General features: G+C 33.3%; 1 protein-coding gene across 2 annotated transcripts in view; it reads right to left on the reverse strand.

The window, feature by feature from the left end:
• LOC101965792 (von Willebrand factor A domain-containing protein 8) overlaps positions 1-18,633 on the reverse strand; it is a 391,795-nt gene that overhangs the window by 144,969 nt on the left and 228,193 nt on the right. For both annotated transcript variants that reach the window (XM_078015856.1, XM_078015855.1), the window contains 2 exons: positions 3,922-4,030; positions 2,026-2,164 (listed from right to left, as the gene is read on the reverse strand). In XM_078015856.1, the coding sequence (XP_077871982.1) occupies positions 2,026-2,164; positions 3,922-4,030 (248 nt within the window). The remainder of the gene's footprint in view (positions 1-2,025; positions 2,165-3,921; positions 4,031-18,633) is intronic.

The following is an 18,633-nucleotide window of genomic DNA, read 5'->3' on the forward strand; positions in this document are numbered from 1 at the left end:
AGGAAATTCTCCCTTGTGTTCCAATGAAAGTCTGTTTTCTCTTTTCCATTGTTGTTTCAGAATAACAACAGTTCAATATTTTCTAACTGCTGATCTTTCATTTTCTAGATAGTTACTAGACATTTAGGATCTAATTAATTCCACTTTAAAAAATCTTAGCCTTACAGATCTTCAGTTTCAAACTTTTGTTCCTATTTCAGTACTCCTTATTATAAAATTTCTAACATCTTAAATGGGGTGCTTTCTTAAGTCCATTTTCTGAATTTTATACTGGTGCTTCTTCCAGTTTAAAATGACTATGAATCACCTGGGGAACTAATTAAATTGCAAGTTCTGATTCAGTAAGTCTGTGGTGGGAATACATATTCTGTCCTTTCAATCAGCTCCCAGGTTGCTAGTTTGAGCTCCTTCCTTTGAGTAACCAGGCTCTGGATCAAACTTCTTTTAATGTCTTATGTGAGTGCCTTGAGGCAAGGAATTAAGCTGCTTTGTCTCATAAATGCTGTCTGCATCACCCAGTACCCAGATATCTATTTATAAATAGCTGTATTTTTGAACCTAAAGTTCAGACACACAGTATGACAATGATATATATTGAAATTTGGAACTGTCCTAGAAAATCTGGACTACATGTATGAATGCCATATCTACAATGTTAATATGTAATAATTATATTACATATAGATATATTACAAATACTAACTTTAAAACAATAAGTTAACCTCAGTAAAAAAAATAGCCATCAGTGCTATTTGGAAAATACAGTAAGAATGTTTACATAAATTTAGTTAATAAATTTATTAATTGTTCTCTTTTACTTCAGGTATTAAGTATCATCTGGCCTTTGGCTCAGACTCATAGATATAAAATTAACTCCAACTCTAACTCTTTTCTATCTGAAGTGCAGAATAGGTAAAACACACATATACACAAAATACCAAGAAATAAAAAATAACAAAAAATCTAGTTTGCAAATGTGGCCAATACTGAAATAAGAGGGTTAAATTCTATCAGGGACAGCAAATGAGACACATTTATCAGCGTTGCCTCTGACTCACAAGAAGGGGCTGCCTGAATGCTATTGAGAAATAAGAGCCTGTGACCAGGTTTAATGGGAAGAGTGTACAACTGATTTACCACCTGCCATAGGCCTGGGCAGAGGATCATAACACACTTACCTATGATTCCTGAATATGAGACAAGGGTCAGAGTTCAAATTTTTTTAAACAAAATCTTAGACTTTCACTTTACAAACAAATATGAAATAATCTTAGGAGCATAAATCTTTACCCCAAACAAGCAAATAACAACAATAAAAAAATCTGTAAATATTTTAAAGCATACTTTTATTCAAAATAGCTGACTTGGGGTATAAACTATATCCATTAATAAAACTTACAGGAATAAACACAAGATACTCAACATTGCCTCAACAATTCCATCTTAAGTGATGCTGGAGATACTCTCCCTTCCCCCAGCTACCTCTTCTGTTTATATTGCGTTAGTAACTGACATCAGTTGAAGAACTACTGCCAAAAAGTACTCAGGGCCTCCTGCGTCAATCAGTAAGTAATGGCAACAGTCCAGAAATGTAGATGCCAACAGTTCCCATTCTTTATTTGCCATTCTTTACAATGAAAAGTTTAGCAACTGCAAATCACTCTGGCCTTGCTTTTGTGGTTTATGCAATCACCAAACTGGAATCCCAGCCAAAAAATCCAATGTTTCTCCTTTTTCTTTTTTCCTTCTATTTTTAGCACACGCCTGGGTGTGTTTAACTTCGTGCTACAATTGTAATGAGAAACAGACATATGCATACAAACCCAGCAGTGCTTATGTGGATTCCACAATGGCATTTTGTTAGGTTGTTAGAGGAAATTAGTTCTAAATTATATATAATTGCTATCCAATCCAAGAATGACAGTCACCGAGTTTATCATAGACTCCTTGATAACTAGAGAGTGTTTTAAAGCCTTTTAAAAGATCAATACAGGAATAAAAGATTAAAAAATAAACTTAACATACCACATGATGTAGCAATGTCACAAATTAAATTAATTTCATCCAGTGGTAATCTCCAGGAGACACATTCTTCAGTAAAGTTTAGGGATCTCTTTTCATGTCTTTCTATTGGATACTTCTGTATGTTCATAAACACTGGACCCTATAATAAAGTAGTTGCTTGAATTAAGAAATTTGGGTAGTCACAAAAACATAGAAAAGCTAAAGTTCTTCCAAAATATAGAATTTATATTTTGAGTATTTAATGTGGATCTACTCCACATTTTATTTTCTGACATAGTACTTATAACAATAATATTTCCATACTTGTATTTATAAATGCTTTCTATATGTGCTATCTTGGTTAATGATTTCTCGTTTTCTTTTGTTTTTAATCACAAAATATGCCAGATGTAAAATCCCACAAGATTTCTCACTACTTTATTCCTTGCCAAACCAAGAGCCCACTTCAAACTCCATATATCAGGACCTAGAGTTGTCCAAACCAGAATGACTTATAAATTAATGAGCCATGTTCTAATATGTTTCCTTTGTAAAGAATGATTTTTTACATCATAATAAAGAAACGTAAGGGTTGAATATGAGTCTTTTAAATGAAATGTGAAAAAATATGACATTTGAAATTAATTTTTTAAAACCATACTTACTGACATTCATTAATGTTACTTATGAAAGAGTATTTCACACATGGTGATAATTATTCAATAATAAACATAGGCAGAGAAACTAAATTAATGATGTTATGAATATTAGTACTGGGTACTTGGAGTTCCTGGAAGAACTCCATGGATGTAACTAATATTTCAATGATTTGCATGATTATCTTTAGTCTTTAGTCAAAAATATTTGAGCTAGATATTGGCATCCACATCCCATCTCATTCGATCTAGTCTGTGCATCAGGGACGAGAAGACTAACAAATGCATTTGTCACACTCCCTTGAGAAAGATTTTGGAAGTGATTTTGGTTCTGCCAATTAAATACACTTGCATGAGATCTGGAAGACAGAACAAAGGGAGTGGGCATCTTCCTGCAGCCATAGCAAACAAGGAAAATCTAAAAATATAAGCAGAGATTCTGTCCTTTATTGCCAGTTTGATACATGAGGGACTGCAGGGCAAGTCTGACCCATTACTTGTTTTTATAAATACAGAATTTTAGCAGAACACAACCACATTCATTTGTTTACATATTGCCATGACTGCTTTTGCTTTATGGTGGCAGAGTTGAGTAGTTGCAACAGAATCTGTGCAACCACAAAGCCTACAATATTTACTTTTTGGCCATTCACAGAAAAAGTTTGCTGACTCTGCCTTCCTGTGCAACTCCCAATTACAGGATGACAGCACTTGCAGAATCACTGACCCTGAAACTGACTAGCCTCTGGCTGCAAGTCTTCCTGTCCTTCTAATGATTTTACAAACACCTTTTTCCCCATGATAAAACCCTTTCTGCTTGAAATACCTAGAGTGATTTTAATTGCAACTAATGACTAATCCTCTTTTCCTTTACCTTTTCACATGAAGACATTATGTGTCAACAATATATGGCTAAAAAGAGGCAGGCAATTCATAAAAGCACAAAATTTTAACTCTGTTAGCAAACACAAAGTAAAGGCAAATATAACAGAGCAACAGTCCTAGGAAAAAGTCCTAGGAAAACATACCTGACTATCATAAAACATACATTAGTTCTCAGAAATTTTATCTGTACATTAGGAATTGTCTACATGGAGTTCCTTATAGACCAGAAAGATTTCAAGTATAGAAGCAAAAAAAAAAAAAAAAAAAGTCAGAACAAGTCATTTCTGCAAGATCTATTGTATGGATTTTCTTCAGGGAAGACATGGAAAATTTTCTAAGAGTCAATATTTTAAGAGAAAATAATAAAGATATCAACCTTTATGTCTATCTGATGAGTTTCTGCTGGACACAGGAGTTTTTGCATTCCATTTCTTGCCTGACCAATTGTCCAGTAACCCATGAATGTCTGCTCTGGTAGAGGCAACCTGTTAAGGATGATTGGAAAAATGAGCATTCTTGTTTCCAAATCATAGAATAACATAATGAGCCCTCTAGTATCAACCACACAAATAAATCTAAAGAATGCTTTGTTTAGGAGAAAATTATGCTTCATTTTATTAAAAAAAAGATGATGATTAGAATACACATTAAGATGAAAAAGATTCCACATTTCAGAAATACAGAAGGTGAAGTCCTATCGCATATTTACCTCAAAGACAAACATAATTAAGATTCACACATTTTTTCCTTGAATTGGTAAAATGTTCAATAATAACTATTAATTTCTAATACAGCAAATAGAGCACAGATAGTCATTTTCAAAAACTTTAGCAATCTATCAAAATTTTCAATTTATTCTTTTAAAGTTTGAACCAAGTAATAATAACTAGTGTGCAGTATTATTAGGCCCATGTTTGTCAGTTATACAGGGCAAGTTTCATAGACTTTCTTTTGGCATTTTAACTTCTTTCAGCTTGCTTGATACATAATAACATACAGAAATGCCTATATAAGCCTGTTACTCATGTAAGTGTAACACTAAACACATCTGAACCAAAGAAGTAGCACATCATCAGCACCCAGAAACCCTCTTGGGACCACATTTTATAGCTATTCCCACCAAGAAAGTTAGGATCCTAACTTCTAAAGGAATAATTCTATGTTTAATTTATTTTAAAGTTTTTTTAAAAAGCAAATATGACAAAGCTAAAGTATAAAATTGTAGACAAATTTGAGAATCAAGGCTACACTTCCAAATTATACTAATTTGACTTTGAACTTTTTAAAAAAAGGAATCATTGATTTGTCATTTAACCCATTAGAAATTTCTTATTTCATGATAAACTGAATTCCAAAAAATAATAACTTATACTTTCAAGTTTTCTAAAAATAATAGGCACATGGCTATAACTTAAAGGTGCTTGCAGTCAGTCTAATCAACATTAAAAAGAGTACAGATTTACATTTAGAAATAATTTTATTTTCAGTAAAGAAATAGTCTGACAAAAATTTCTTTATGTTTAGTAAAATCATATTAGGCTTTGATTTGTTTTTTTTTGCTTAATATAAAAATCTAAATATTCAGGCAGAATATGCTTATTGTCCCTTTGAAATGCTAATGTTTGACATAAGAGGAAAGAAAAAGAAATTCCCACTGAAATTCTTCTAAGACAGGTCTCTCCAAAAGGCACATGTGCTTTCATATCTATTATCCAAAATACATTTTAAGTACCTGAACAATTATACTGACTTATGACCCATGTACTTCCATCTTTTCACTGGTAAAAAGTGTGGAGTGTGCTGGGGGCGGAGGGAGGCCAGTGATGAGTTAGGGGATTGACTATAATTGTTTTCTCTTTTGAATATTATGAAAATGCATTTTTGTGTCAATGGCAGATCTTTAATATATCCAAGGCTCAGGGTCTCTCTTTGCTAGTTTAGGGAATGAACTATATTCTTCATTTGCTTTCATAAAGGAAAATAAGGTCTCAAATATATAAGGAGAAAAATAAAGGAAATAAATACATTATTTACTCTTTACCAGAGAAGACACAGAATAAAACAATGCAAAGAGAGCTGGTTTTTAGTTTTGGTTCTTGTATTATCCAGCTATGCAAATTTGGGAAGGGGAATATCAGTTAATGTTTCAGTATTTTTTTTTTCTGGTACTGGGGATTGAACTCAGGGGCACTCAACCACTGAGACATATCCCCAGCCTTATTTTGTATTTTATTTAGAGACAGGGTCTCACTGAGTTGCTGAGTGTGGCTTTGAACTCATGATTCTCCTGCTTTAGCCTCCCAAGATACTGGGATTACAGGCATGAGCCACTATGCCTGGTTTAACTTCTTCATTTGTAATTTTAAAAATTCCTTATGGTTTATAAAATCTGAAGCAAGAAGAAGGAAATATCAGTGATAGTTTAAAAGGCCAGCATTAACTTGTTGCTCTGCTTGAAAATATGTATACCTCCCAATAGAATAAGTGTCCTGATAGATAGGGTACGCTTTATTAAAGCATATACTAAGAAGCTCTAAATACACCTAAATTGGTTCTTTGAAAACAAGAGAACCATTTCACATCTTAAAATCTAATTACAGATGAAGAATTGTGTAATACAAATGATTGTGGTTGACAACTAGCCTGAAACATGGACCTAGGACTAGGAATGTCATTCACTAGTAGAACACTGGCTAACAATATGCAAGGTCCTGGGTATGATCTCCAGCATATGCATGTGCGTGCACAACACACACACACACACACACACACTCACACACACACACACACACACACTCTTAATGTATCCATTGATATTATTACAGAAATAACATTGAAATACTGAAAAGGGTGGGGGACACCCCTTCATTCATTTGAGAAAAAGTAACTGCTCAACTTCCAGTTCCTACTGACAATGCCAGGGATGTGCATAAAGTCTGCTTTGAACTTGCCAACTCACTCTAAATAACAGTTATGGAAATTACAGGCTGCCTGGCTCTATATTAAAAATAGCACTGGCTGTTTGGTTGTCAGAGTATGGGAAGGACCTTCAGGTACCCCATATAGAATCTATTCCGAAACCACATAACAGGATGCTACTGGCAATGACAACTATAACTGAAAGACACATAAGCAGGGTGTCCTGGAGTTGCACAACCAAACTGACTCCATCCTGTTCCTTAGTCACATGAAATACTTTCTCTAGACTCTTAATATGGACTTTAGGCTGTCCAACAGAGGTAAACCATAGCCCCTTGTTTGTTTTTCTCTCACTAAGCCCTCCCAAAGAACTGTGGAAAAAATTGACCATTCCTAAATTTCTCCCCTTCAGTATGTTAGTGGGCAGGGGAAAGGAGAAGCATTATACTTGGATGCATGAGTAAGCTTTAGAATTTGAAACACACTCAACGTTAATTCAGGGGTACTTCTAAATTAATAACCAGTTAGCAAAGACCTTATATTCTATAACTGAAATCTGTCATCCAAGTCTACCAGAGTTCAGTTTTTATATCTGACTTGATTGAAACAACAGTGGTTATTTTCCATGGTTTTAAGATCCCATCGCTTGCATTGCTTAACTTTGTTAAAGTCTTAGCTAGAATGATATCTGGATTTGATTTTAAGTGGGGAGGAGAATGAACTTAGGCTTATAAATAGCATTGCTTTTTATCTTCAGTATCATTCATGAATTTATGTTTGTTGAAACAATGATGTATTTTAATTTATATGTTGTGATATTTTTTAATCCCTTGTGGAAGTAATAATAAAGATCTGGAAGTAAAAATTTCAACTAAAAAAAAGGTGAATATCAAAATTATGACTCAGATCAAATTATAATACTTGAGTAAGTTTCAGAAAGAAACAAATTCATAGCCTGATGCATATGGACAGCAAAGTCAAGTCCCATCATCTGAATGACATATAAGAGATTTGTCTAAGACCGTTTCCATAAAGAGGTGAGCCAGGGTTTTAAAGAGCATGTTCTGGCAAATTTCTGACTTCTCTGAACCTTTACCAAAACTATTTCTGGAGTACGAAGGAAAACACATGAAAAAGATTTGGATCTTTTTAGGGGCATTATGCAATTGGAAGTTGTTGACATACCTATTATCAACAATTCCTAAAACATTTCCGTACCACAAGAACTACTAATTTTCACAGGAATAATGAAACCCTTCAGGGTAGTTCCATCAACTCAAAAACTTGACAATCACTATCATCTTTGAGAAGAAATAGAACTATTTCAATTTTAGTAGGCCTCACTTGTTTCTAATATTTTACGTCTAACACCTGGTAAAAATTTTCAGGTTGTCCAATTGAGTTCACTGAAGATTTTCATAGAATATTTCTGACAAATACTTACAGCTTTGGTTCTTACATCATCCTCTTATTCTCCAGCCAATCTATGCCTTAGTCCTACTTGAACTGCTTATTGCTTTTCTTTAGCATGCCATGCATTTTCATGCATCCCTGAAGTCATTCCTTCTGCACAGAATTCCTGCTATGGTCTCCTTGGTGAGATCCTTCTCACTCCAAACATCCAATCCAAATGCATCTCCCTGTACATTTATTTATACAAACTCCCTGCTCTCCTGTGTTTCTATGTAAATTTACACACATGAAACTCTAGGAATTGAGTTCTATAGAATCTATAATTTTCAAATTTAAGGACATGAGAGAAAATACAATTTTAGCAAGAGCAAGCCAGAAGTGAACCTATGAAATCCTTCATAATCATCATTATATTTACTAAATTAAGAAGTCAGCACATTAGAAAGAAAAGACAAAGCCCCTTTAAACATACTAAATTAGTAGTAATGGGAACCATTAATTCCCAGTAATATCTTCCCTTGTTTGCTAGAAACTTCAGAGTCATACTTCCCAACAACTCACATGTTTCTGGCCAATTAATTTTACTCTGCTGGAAATGATGTGCACATGAGTATGTGTTTTCCCTTTCTGTGCCTGGTTCTACGCTGAGATATTATGGCTTTCACTTAATGACTTAAGACTTGCGCACCTCTGCCACCTAGATCTTGCAGAGGTTACAGAAATACAGAGTAATTTGGATGTATGAGATGGAAAAGATTTGGAGAAAATTTGCTGTTCTTGGCAGGTACTTTTCAAATACACTCCCCAAGCCCCAGAATGACACTGTGCAGTCTCAGTGCTGTTGCCCAGCATTACTTTGTACCAAAGCAGATGTTGTTAACTTGCTCTACACATCTCTTTTTTCTTTTTTTTTTTCTCCTTACAGAAGTTGCCAAACTACAATTCCAAACCACAGTTCTGGGGTCTGGGTTTCCTTTCTTTCATCTTTCTTCAAGTTGTACTGCAAAAATGTCTTCTCCTTTTCTGCCATCTACTTTATCAATCACATCTTAAGTGTTTTTGAATCAGATATTCTTTCTTTTTATAATCACCCACAACAAGAATGACTGAGACTGAAAACTTTCTCAGTGGTTAAAAATTTCCTAGAGAAAAATTTCCTGTATTTCCCACAGGAAGGACTCTTAGGATGAACACCCTACTGTGAATGTAGCACTTCAAATATGACATTGCATCCATCATAAGGCTGATAGTTTTACTTGTTTTCCTTATTAAATTGTTGATCCAATGAAAGTAAAGCTTACATTTTACTCATCTGAGTCTCTGACATTTAGAATCCATTGCTTCTGCCACCTAATTCTTTCTCACTGCCGTGCCTTTATTCCATTGCCACAGGTACAACATATACCCTCCTCATTTGTCATCACCCAGATTGTTGAAATTGCCTCCCAATAGGTCTATGTTCAGGTTCATAGCTTTTTATTTATTATCTTTAGAAGGCAAAAGGGCCCTTTCTTAATTATGAATCTGACCATGCTACTCTAAGGCTTGTAATCCTGTGACTCCTTTGGCTCTTGGATCCCAGTAAGCCTCCCCACCCAGCATGCCCTCAGTTAACCCTATGTGTTAGTCAGCAGACTACTTGCACTTTCCAAAATGCATCATGCTTTCATAAACCTTCTCTCCTTGAAGTGTCCTCCCTTCTTTATTTGTCTGGGAAATGCATAGTAGTCCCTGAAAGACTCTGCATCCTTATCCTCACAACCTCTCCTCAAAGGCAGTGGCAGCAACCCTGCCTCTTTGCTCCATCTGTACAGCTCTAATATAACAAGTCTGTCTACTTGACTGATTTTTAGATTAATTGTGACCTCCTGGAAAGCACATATTAAGTCTTATTCATTTTTATAATTCTTATTCCCCATCTAGTATTTGCCACATTAGTGTTAAGGAAGTATCTATTAAATGAGTGAATACTTGCTTACATTAGCACTACCAACATTTTGACCCTACATGTTTTCTCATCTGAGTGGCAAGTTGCAAACTTACCATGGCAAATCTTCCTCATTATATTCTGTCTTACCACTTCCTTCACTTAGAAGACTCAACAAATGATACAGTCTGCCTTGCAGGTGTATTTGGAAGAGATAGCTATAGCCAAGGACTGGGGACTTCCATCTAGTCAGGTGACAGGCTCTTATAAAACCTCACTTACAAAAATTTAAAGGGTCAAGAATAATTCTGTGAAAATGCTTAAGATGCATAAGAAAGAAGATTCATACATCTTAAAAATTTCTATGTAGATTGGGTATATTTTTAAATTTTCTTTTACACTTTCATAAAGAAATTAGAAGCATATGAAATGGCTGTGAAGTTACTTCATGATATAGCAAGATAATATAGGACAGAGTATGAAAATATAAAACCCAATACCGCCCTCTGCTTATAAAAGTTCTGAGTTGTCATTATGTAGACCTTATTATTTTTGAAAACTAAGAGTTCTTTTATGAAAAAATCTTTGTGTAGAACTCTGTGATTTACACTATGAACTTACTTGTAAAAACTATCAATACAAAAAAGAAAATTAGAGCAGATAATTATTTGGAGGAAACAAAAGAGGCTGAAAACTGTAGGCTGAGAGCATTATACTTTAATGGGATAAAAAGTAAATTGATAATCATTCCTACTTTTAAATAGTAAATTGATAATCACTTCTACTTTTAAATGGAAATCTAATGAAATTACTCCAAAGAAAGGTCCTGCCTAGTGATATTTTTTTTGATGCTTCTGGTACTTTGAAGACCCCATAGTTGTTTTCTGTTAGAGAAGCAGCAGTTGCTATTGATGGCCCAACTATACAGGATAAGTCTTCAAAGCAGAAAATCAATTTTTGACAGATACCCTTTCAAAACCAACTTCAAAAGAGATGAAGCTGTTCAGTCTGCAAATACACACACCTGGCACTCTCTGAAAAGAAAGATAAATACTAAACACGATTCTGTAACACACTGCAATGGCACACAAATAGCTTTTATAAAAGGAAAACATACTCTTAGCTAATTTCATTGGGAATCCTATTAAAATATGCTGAGATTGACTGAGAAAGTAATGAATGGTTATTGATAAAAAGGAGAAGAGTTACTATTTATTCAGCTTCCCTATTCAATTAAGGACAGTAAATCATAGAATACAGGAGTGTGAAGAATAAAAAGGACAATTCAGTGTTTCAGGTTTGAATCTCCAGCAGATACCTACCCACAAATTCTGTCCAGATTGTTTGGGCTCAAGTAACAGAAGGCACACCCTGTTTTTCCTAGATACTCCATTTCAACTATGAACATAGGAGCTACTGGTTCCAAACTTGCAAAGACCTAGACTCACAGGGGCCCAGGTAAAGAACAACAATGTATGACTAATCATTTAAAGCTGATGATATTAATGATCATGTATTCAAGGATGGTAATACTAATAAAGGATTCTTTGTAGGAGAAACTTTGTTCTATTAATTTTGAAGAATTTGTGAATGCTACCACTTTTGCCCAACCCCCAAAAAAGTCCTTATTGCAGAAAAGGTTTATGATAATTTGTTCACATCTTATGCAAAGGATGTTTTTATTTGCTTCTGGAATCAATGTTTGGTTTTAACTCAAAGGAAACTGATTAAAACAATAGGCATAGCCACTAATGTAAAATGTAGTATGTATATCATATTTAATATAAATGTTCCCAAATGCTAAGAAACAGACATTATCTTTCAAATCTTGACAGCCAGTTTTACATTGCATTGTTTTTCTTGTGTAAACAGTGGAATAAACATAAAGACGATAAGCTTTGGAACCAGACAAATCTGTGGTTAAATCCCTATACTACTATTTATTAGTTGTATAAACTGCTAAGCTATTTAATATCTCCTGAGACTCATTTCCTTAATCTGTAACAGATTCACACACACACACACACACACACACACACACACACACACACACACACCTCTTAATACCTAATAGTTAAAAATGAAAATTGGAAAAAAATACCCAGTATAAAAAGTGGAATTGTTATATACATTAAGGATCTGTGATATTTGTAAAGTGCTTAAAGCCCACTTAGTAAGGCCTTGATAAATACCAACTACTTTCATTTCTGCTGCTTTAAAACATTTTGTGGGGGAATGGGCAGGATGGGTAACTCAGTGGTAGGGATCATGCTTAGCATTCACAAAGCCCTGGGTTCAATCCCCAGCACCAAAATAAATAAATAAATAAATAAATAAATAAATAAATAAATAAATAAATAAATAAATAAATAAAGCTGTCTACTCTCACTTGACATTTTTATTTTCATGTTGATGCCTACCAACACATAGACTTAATTACACTGTGTTGATATATCACAGAAATGCCTGGGGCTAACTTAATTTTTCATTTGCCATTGGTAAAGGTGCCAGGGTTCTACTTTTAGAATAGGCATCATAGTCTGTTCTAGGCTTTTCTATACTGGGAGGCAAAGATGGTCCCCAGAAACAGCAATTTCAGAACAGACCTTTGTTTAAAATTTTTAAATTTATTAAAGTACCAAACAAAAATGAGAAATTCCAGTGCCCAAAGACTCAATGGACATTTAAAAAATAAAATACAAAAAATTATATATTTTAGAACATTAAAATACTAGAGAAAGAAGAGAGGCTCCTTTGCTCTTTTTAGGACCTCTCTAGAAGACAACTACAGCTACAACTTTTTTGTATTTTTGTCTTTGTTTTGTGATACTAGAGACAAAACCCAGGATAACACATGCTAAGCAAGAACTCTACCACTAAGTTTCCTGCTCTGTCCCCACTGTGTTTTTCAATTGTTAAATTGGGAGCATATTAAAAAATTTTAATAAAAATATTGGCTAAGTGGTTTTGGAATTCATTAATTCAAAGTTATCTTATTTTCCTGAAAAATGAGATTTTATAATACCTTAAATAAAGCATGATAGAAGCGACAGAATGCCTAACAACAGGACATCTGAGCAGTAATTACAGGCTCTAATAGGGCTTTTCACCAGCTATGGACACTTTAAAAGTGTAGTCACACATCACAGTCATTTTTAGATGTGCAGACTATCTGGTGGAGAGCATTTTTATAGGTCTGAAAAGCATAATGACATTTAAACATATGCATAAAGATACAAAGCATTGATATTAATGTTTTTATTCCTATGTGAGTATCTCATATGCCTTATGTATCTATCCACTGTGGTTAGAATAAATGTTTTAAGCTTAAAATCTAAGGAGTGAGGGGAATGGTAGAAAAAAGTAGAAATGTGAGAGAAGTGTTATACATAATTAAATCTCATTCATTTAGATAACTTTCTTTTCAAGAAAGCAGCTTGAGAATGAAATGTTTTAAAAAGAATCCCTTTTTAGGAACATGTGTCTTCTATGAAGATGAAAGGCTCAGAAGAATAAAAATGATTGAAAAGAAATATTTCTCTGTGCATGAAATAACACACATAATCATAAGGAAAGGTCCAGAAGGATCTGTCAACAGTTATTTCTGGATGGTAGAATTAGAGAAATTTTCATTTCTTTTTTACTTTAAAAATAAATGGGATATAACTCTTTATTCAGTAAATTTGTCTTAAAAATAAAGCTTACAAAACTTCTCAATTTTTCAAAATTTTAATACTACTTGACTGATACAAATAAATGATTAGTAAAACATAACTAGTTTTCCAGTGACAAATAGGCAGTGCTCTAGGACAAAGAAAAGGTGGTTTAAGAATAAACTAAGCAGTAATGAAAAAGAAATCAACAGAGTTGACAGCAAAGAATTTGGAGCAAAAAGAAAGATTTTACATACAGATGGGTATCTACCATGGAAGACAGGGAGAGAAAAACACAAAAATATAACTTCAGACAGTGGAGAGAACTTTCTTATATGTTTGATTCATTTTAACATGATCACAATCTTTGAGGGAAAAATATTCATTAATAGCTTTCATGTTCCAAATCAGGAAGATAGGATGTGTAGTGCATGTCTTACACATGGTAGGCCTGCAAAGTTTTCTCAAATTCTCATTTTTTGAATGAATTACTTTGTGTTTTATTTCAAGATCCTCCATTATAACAAAAAGGAAAACTTAAATAGGAATGAATAGGCTTCTAAAATAATCACTGTTGTGTCCAAAGTCTATATTCATCAGTTTTGTGGCTGATTTTTTCATTTTGAAATATGACTAAAACCTAAAAATCTGAATCTGTCATAATTCTCCGAAGAATAAGAATTTGTCTATTATAAGCATAGAATATCAGGAACAATGGTGATTCCCAACTTGATTACTTAAAGTTCAAAGGTTCTTTTATGCAACAATACTTTCCAGTCTCCAAAAATAACTTTGATTTAGAAATTTCCCATAATCATGTCAATCTATTTATATTATCTTTAGAATTCTGAATATACAAATACCAAAGGTGTACCCCTGCTTTCTAACCATAGGTAAGATATGTGACTGTTCTGTACCTCAAATTCCTTAACTTCAAAATTCAATTCTACACACACACACACACACACACACACACACACACACACACACCCCACACACCACACACACCCCATAGGTTATAGAAGGGATTATATGATTTGTGTAGAGAATAGCTGGACATGTGCTAGTCACATAGTTACCTGTGTTTCTCTCATCATCATTATTATTCCATTACCATGATTGCATTATTATGACATTATAAATGTTACACAATTTTTATTTAGAAGTAGAATATCCACATTCCATTGTAGACATAAAAGATGACAATTCTCATTTTAAGAATGGTTATGGAGAAAATGGTACACAAATTTAAGATAAAATAGATAAGTCACTTAAAATGGATGTTTAGAAAAAGAAAACAGGACTTTTTCTTCCTTTAAAACAAATGTTTTCCTGAAATGACAGTTTGCAAATTGCTGTGAAACACACTTTTTAATTTGGAAGTGCTAACATGCTAGCAGTATGTTTACTCTCAAATAAAAGAAGCTTCAGAAATAAAAGCTCATGTAAGGCCAAAACAAGCAAACTCTACTTAGAAATTTATATGTTTATCTATAGTTATCTATATTCTCCTAGAGTAGATAATCTATATGCTTTTGGTTGAATGTTTAGATGTACTTTTGATATATATATCTATATCTATCTATCTATCTTCATATACAGATAGATAGATATAGATATAGATATGTTTAAGTGTGGGTGTATATCCAACAATGAAGTTTAAAACTCAAGAGTTCATATTTTAACCCAAACCCTCTTATCTCTGCTTATAGTACTGAAAAAAAAAATCAGATTTATGGATGTGTGTACGCACAACACACAACACTGATTGTCTTGATGAGTTGCTGCTCTATAGACTAAAAAACAAAGAATTAAATTCAAATCCCATGTAAAGCATAATATTTACATTTAAAAAGAATTTCTAACAGTGTACCTCCTTATTTGGTTATGTTTATCATCTCCTTGACATGCTTTCTTGTGTACTGGAAACTTTCAAAGGGACCAAAACCAAACCAATCAACAAAACAATAAACCTCAGGAAATACTAGGGGAAATGGGTAAACTCTATGTGGAAGGCTAGGTAATCAGCCAATGCTGATTCTACTACTAAGAACTGAAAACATATTTGTAAATCAGGAAGAAGAGCTAATTATGGTGGGCTAAAGCAAAGTAAAAAGAACCATCAAATAAAGCTTGGTCTAAAAATGCCAGGTTTGGGAAAAGTTTATTAAAGAAGACAAGTTAAGTTTGTCTCATCACATTGGCCTTTAAAAAGTGTGCAGAAACCTAGAGAAAGGTAACAACACTATACTACTTAGGAGAACAAAGGCAAGTAACAATATCTCTCTTTTGGAAATTTCATCATAAGAGCACTAAAACGATATTACTGCTCTAAACAATCAGAGTATATTCTGATTTCAACTGAAGAAGAAGCTATATGACTATACAAATAATGGTTTAGTGTCATCTCTCTCTTGTGTAAAAATTTTCCTTCTGCTACAACATTTGCTTTATGTCTCTTTTTAGCTATATGTAGTAGGAGGCGAAATTATCTTTCTGTTCTCATCTTAAGCGTAACTATGCCCATCTTGGTCTAGACTCAAAGTAATTTTTGCTCCCATTCAATAAGGACTATGGTTAAATTAAAGGAAAAGAAAATTAACAGTTTGCAATAAAAATTTGTCTATCAGGGCAAAAGGATAGTAATAGTAGTTGAGTCATTTTACCCTTCTTCCCTAGGAGATGAAATCTAAAGAGGATCCTCTCCAAACAACAAACAACCTGCAGAGCTAGGCAGAACCAGCCTCGGAGAACTAGTTTAGTCTAAAGGTCTAGTTGAACAAAACATTTAGCAAAAAGTGGAGAAAAGTCAAAGTCAAATATTAGATGGCATGCGGACAACTTTAAATCTTCAGAAGTCTATGTGATTACTGTCCACAGTGTGGTACTTAAGGGGGAGAAAGGTAAGTATTAGTAAAGGCTGATGATCCTCTATCTGGATGCATGGGACCAAAACTGTTTGGTATTTTGAATTTTTTTCTTAGATTTTGGAATATTTGCAATTACATAATGAGATATCTTGGGGATGGAACCCAAATCTAAATATTATTCATGTATGTTTCAGGTATACCTTATAATATACCTGTGGAATTTTCTATTTGTGGTATCATTTTGGCACTCAAAAAGTTTCAGATTTTGAAGTATTTTGGATTTTTAGATTAGAGACATCTAACCTGTACTATTTCTTTATTTTTTGGCTTGTTTTTGCAGAATTGAGAGACATTAAAAATACATTAAAGGGCTGAGGCTGTAGCTCACTGGCAGAGCACTTACCCAGCATGAGTGAGGCATTGGGTTCCATCCTCAGCACCACATAAAAATAAACAAATAAAATAAAAGCATTCTTTCCATCTATAACTACAAATTTTTTTTAAAAGATTACATGAAAAATGCAAAATGTTAGAATAGGAAGGGACCTTGCTAATGCTCTATAATGAGGACAACCACACACTTATTCAGGCTGGACTAGAACAGAGTCTTACTTCACATCTCTTTTCAGAGTTATCATCAATAGCTCTCCCCCTCCATTCTCAAAAATATCCTGATATAGATAGTTAATTATATGGTCTATAATACAAAGCTCTCATTTTACCAGGATGTAACTTCTCTAAATTCAAATGACCAAGATGGAATTTCGAGCTCTCTGAGTGCAAGACTCTTGTCTTTTTTAACTGTTTCTCTATTTCTGGCCCAGGTATGCAGGTCGAGTGCTAGATTCCCAAGCTGTTCACTTTATCATGTTACCTTCTTTAAGTACAAGGCTGATAATTTTATAGAAATAGTGCTATGGAACCTATGAATTTCACTAATGGGCAATAAAACATCACTACTTTTGAACTTCTGAAGTCACTGTAGTTTACAGATGAGGAAAACAAGGCTTTGAATGATTATGCAAATTATAGTCAACCATTATCTCCACTCCAAAGGAAAAATGCACTCATCTTCCACATCTGCTATAAATTTATTTTTAGCTATATGCAGTAGGTGGACAAATAGTTGTTTCCAACCCCATCTTAAGGATGAGTATGATCATATTGCTTCCAGGCTCAGTATATTTTTGCATCCACTCATGTATAAGTACTAGAATTGTAATTAACTTGCAAAGGCAAATATTAATATGCCATGGCAAGAAGTTTTCAGTTTAGAATTTAGGATGATCATAAGTTAAACCATCAATCTGTCATCTGTAGAAACTGAAATTGCCAACAATTTTCTTATGATTGATCTACTATTTTAATATTTAAATAAATATTATCAATAACTTTTAATCATAAGCCTATTTTCCATGAAAATAACTCTAATTATAAAAATTTATTAATATTAATAAAACTGGCCCATTTCCAAATGAAAATGTAGTTTATAAAAAGGAAGTAATAAACATGGGTAGTAGTGGAAGTTTGCATATTGAACTTACTAATATAGGAGATAACTTATGCCTATTCAATTACTCACCTAGTTTCAAAATGCGCATACTAAGGGCTAATCAGTAGGTAAAATAGAATTGTACAGAAACGTTTATGCTAAGTAACTGATACCCAATCATTCTTGAAAAAAAAAATCACTCAATAATACAAACTAGTACATGGATAATTTTTAACATAATTCTATGTTGTGCTTTTACCACAAAAGGGAAATATTTGTTTCTCTTTAAGAAATTTCTGATACTTTAAAAATTTATTTTAATGGTGTATATGTATATTATGACAAGTTTTTACAATGACTTCGAAGAACAAATAAATAAGGATTATGTATACACTTAGAAAAAAAATATATTACTGAACTAATCACTAATTTGTATTTAACAAATTTTATATTGCCTCTATATGAGACCATCAAATATTATTTTACTTTGATTAATTATTGTATCTTATGAATTTATGAAAAATGATCATATTTATGACAAAGTTGGCATTAGATGCATTATCCATAAACTATGCATATTTTAAATTATTTTCCAGAGGGCTGGGATTGTGGTTCAGTGGTAAAGTGCTTGCCTGGCATGTGTGAGGCACTGGGTTTGATTCTCAGCACCACATACAAATAAATAAATAAAATAAAGGTCCATCAACAACTAAAGAATATTTTAAAAAAATAAGATAAAATTATTTTCCAGTGAACCTGCACTGGCTGGGTTACTTCTAACAAACTCTACCAACGATCATTCTGGTAAACAACA

Source organism: Ictidomys tridecemlineatus, chromosome 6 (assembly GCF_052094955.1).
Source record: "Ictidomys tridecemlineatus isolate mIctTri1 chromosome 6, mIctTri1.hap1, whole genome shotgun sequence".
Classification (NCBI taxonomy): Eukaryota; Metazoa; Chordata; class Mammalia; order Rodentia; family Sciuridae; genus Ictidomys; species Ictidomys tridecemlineatus.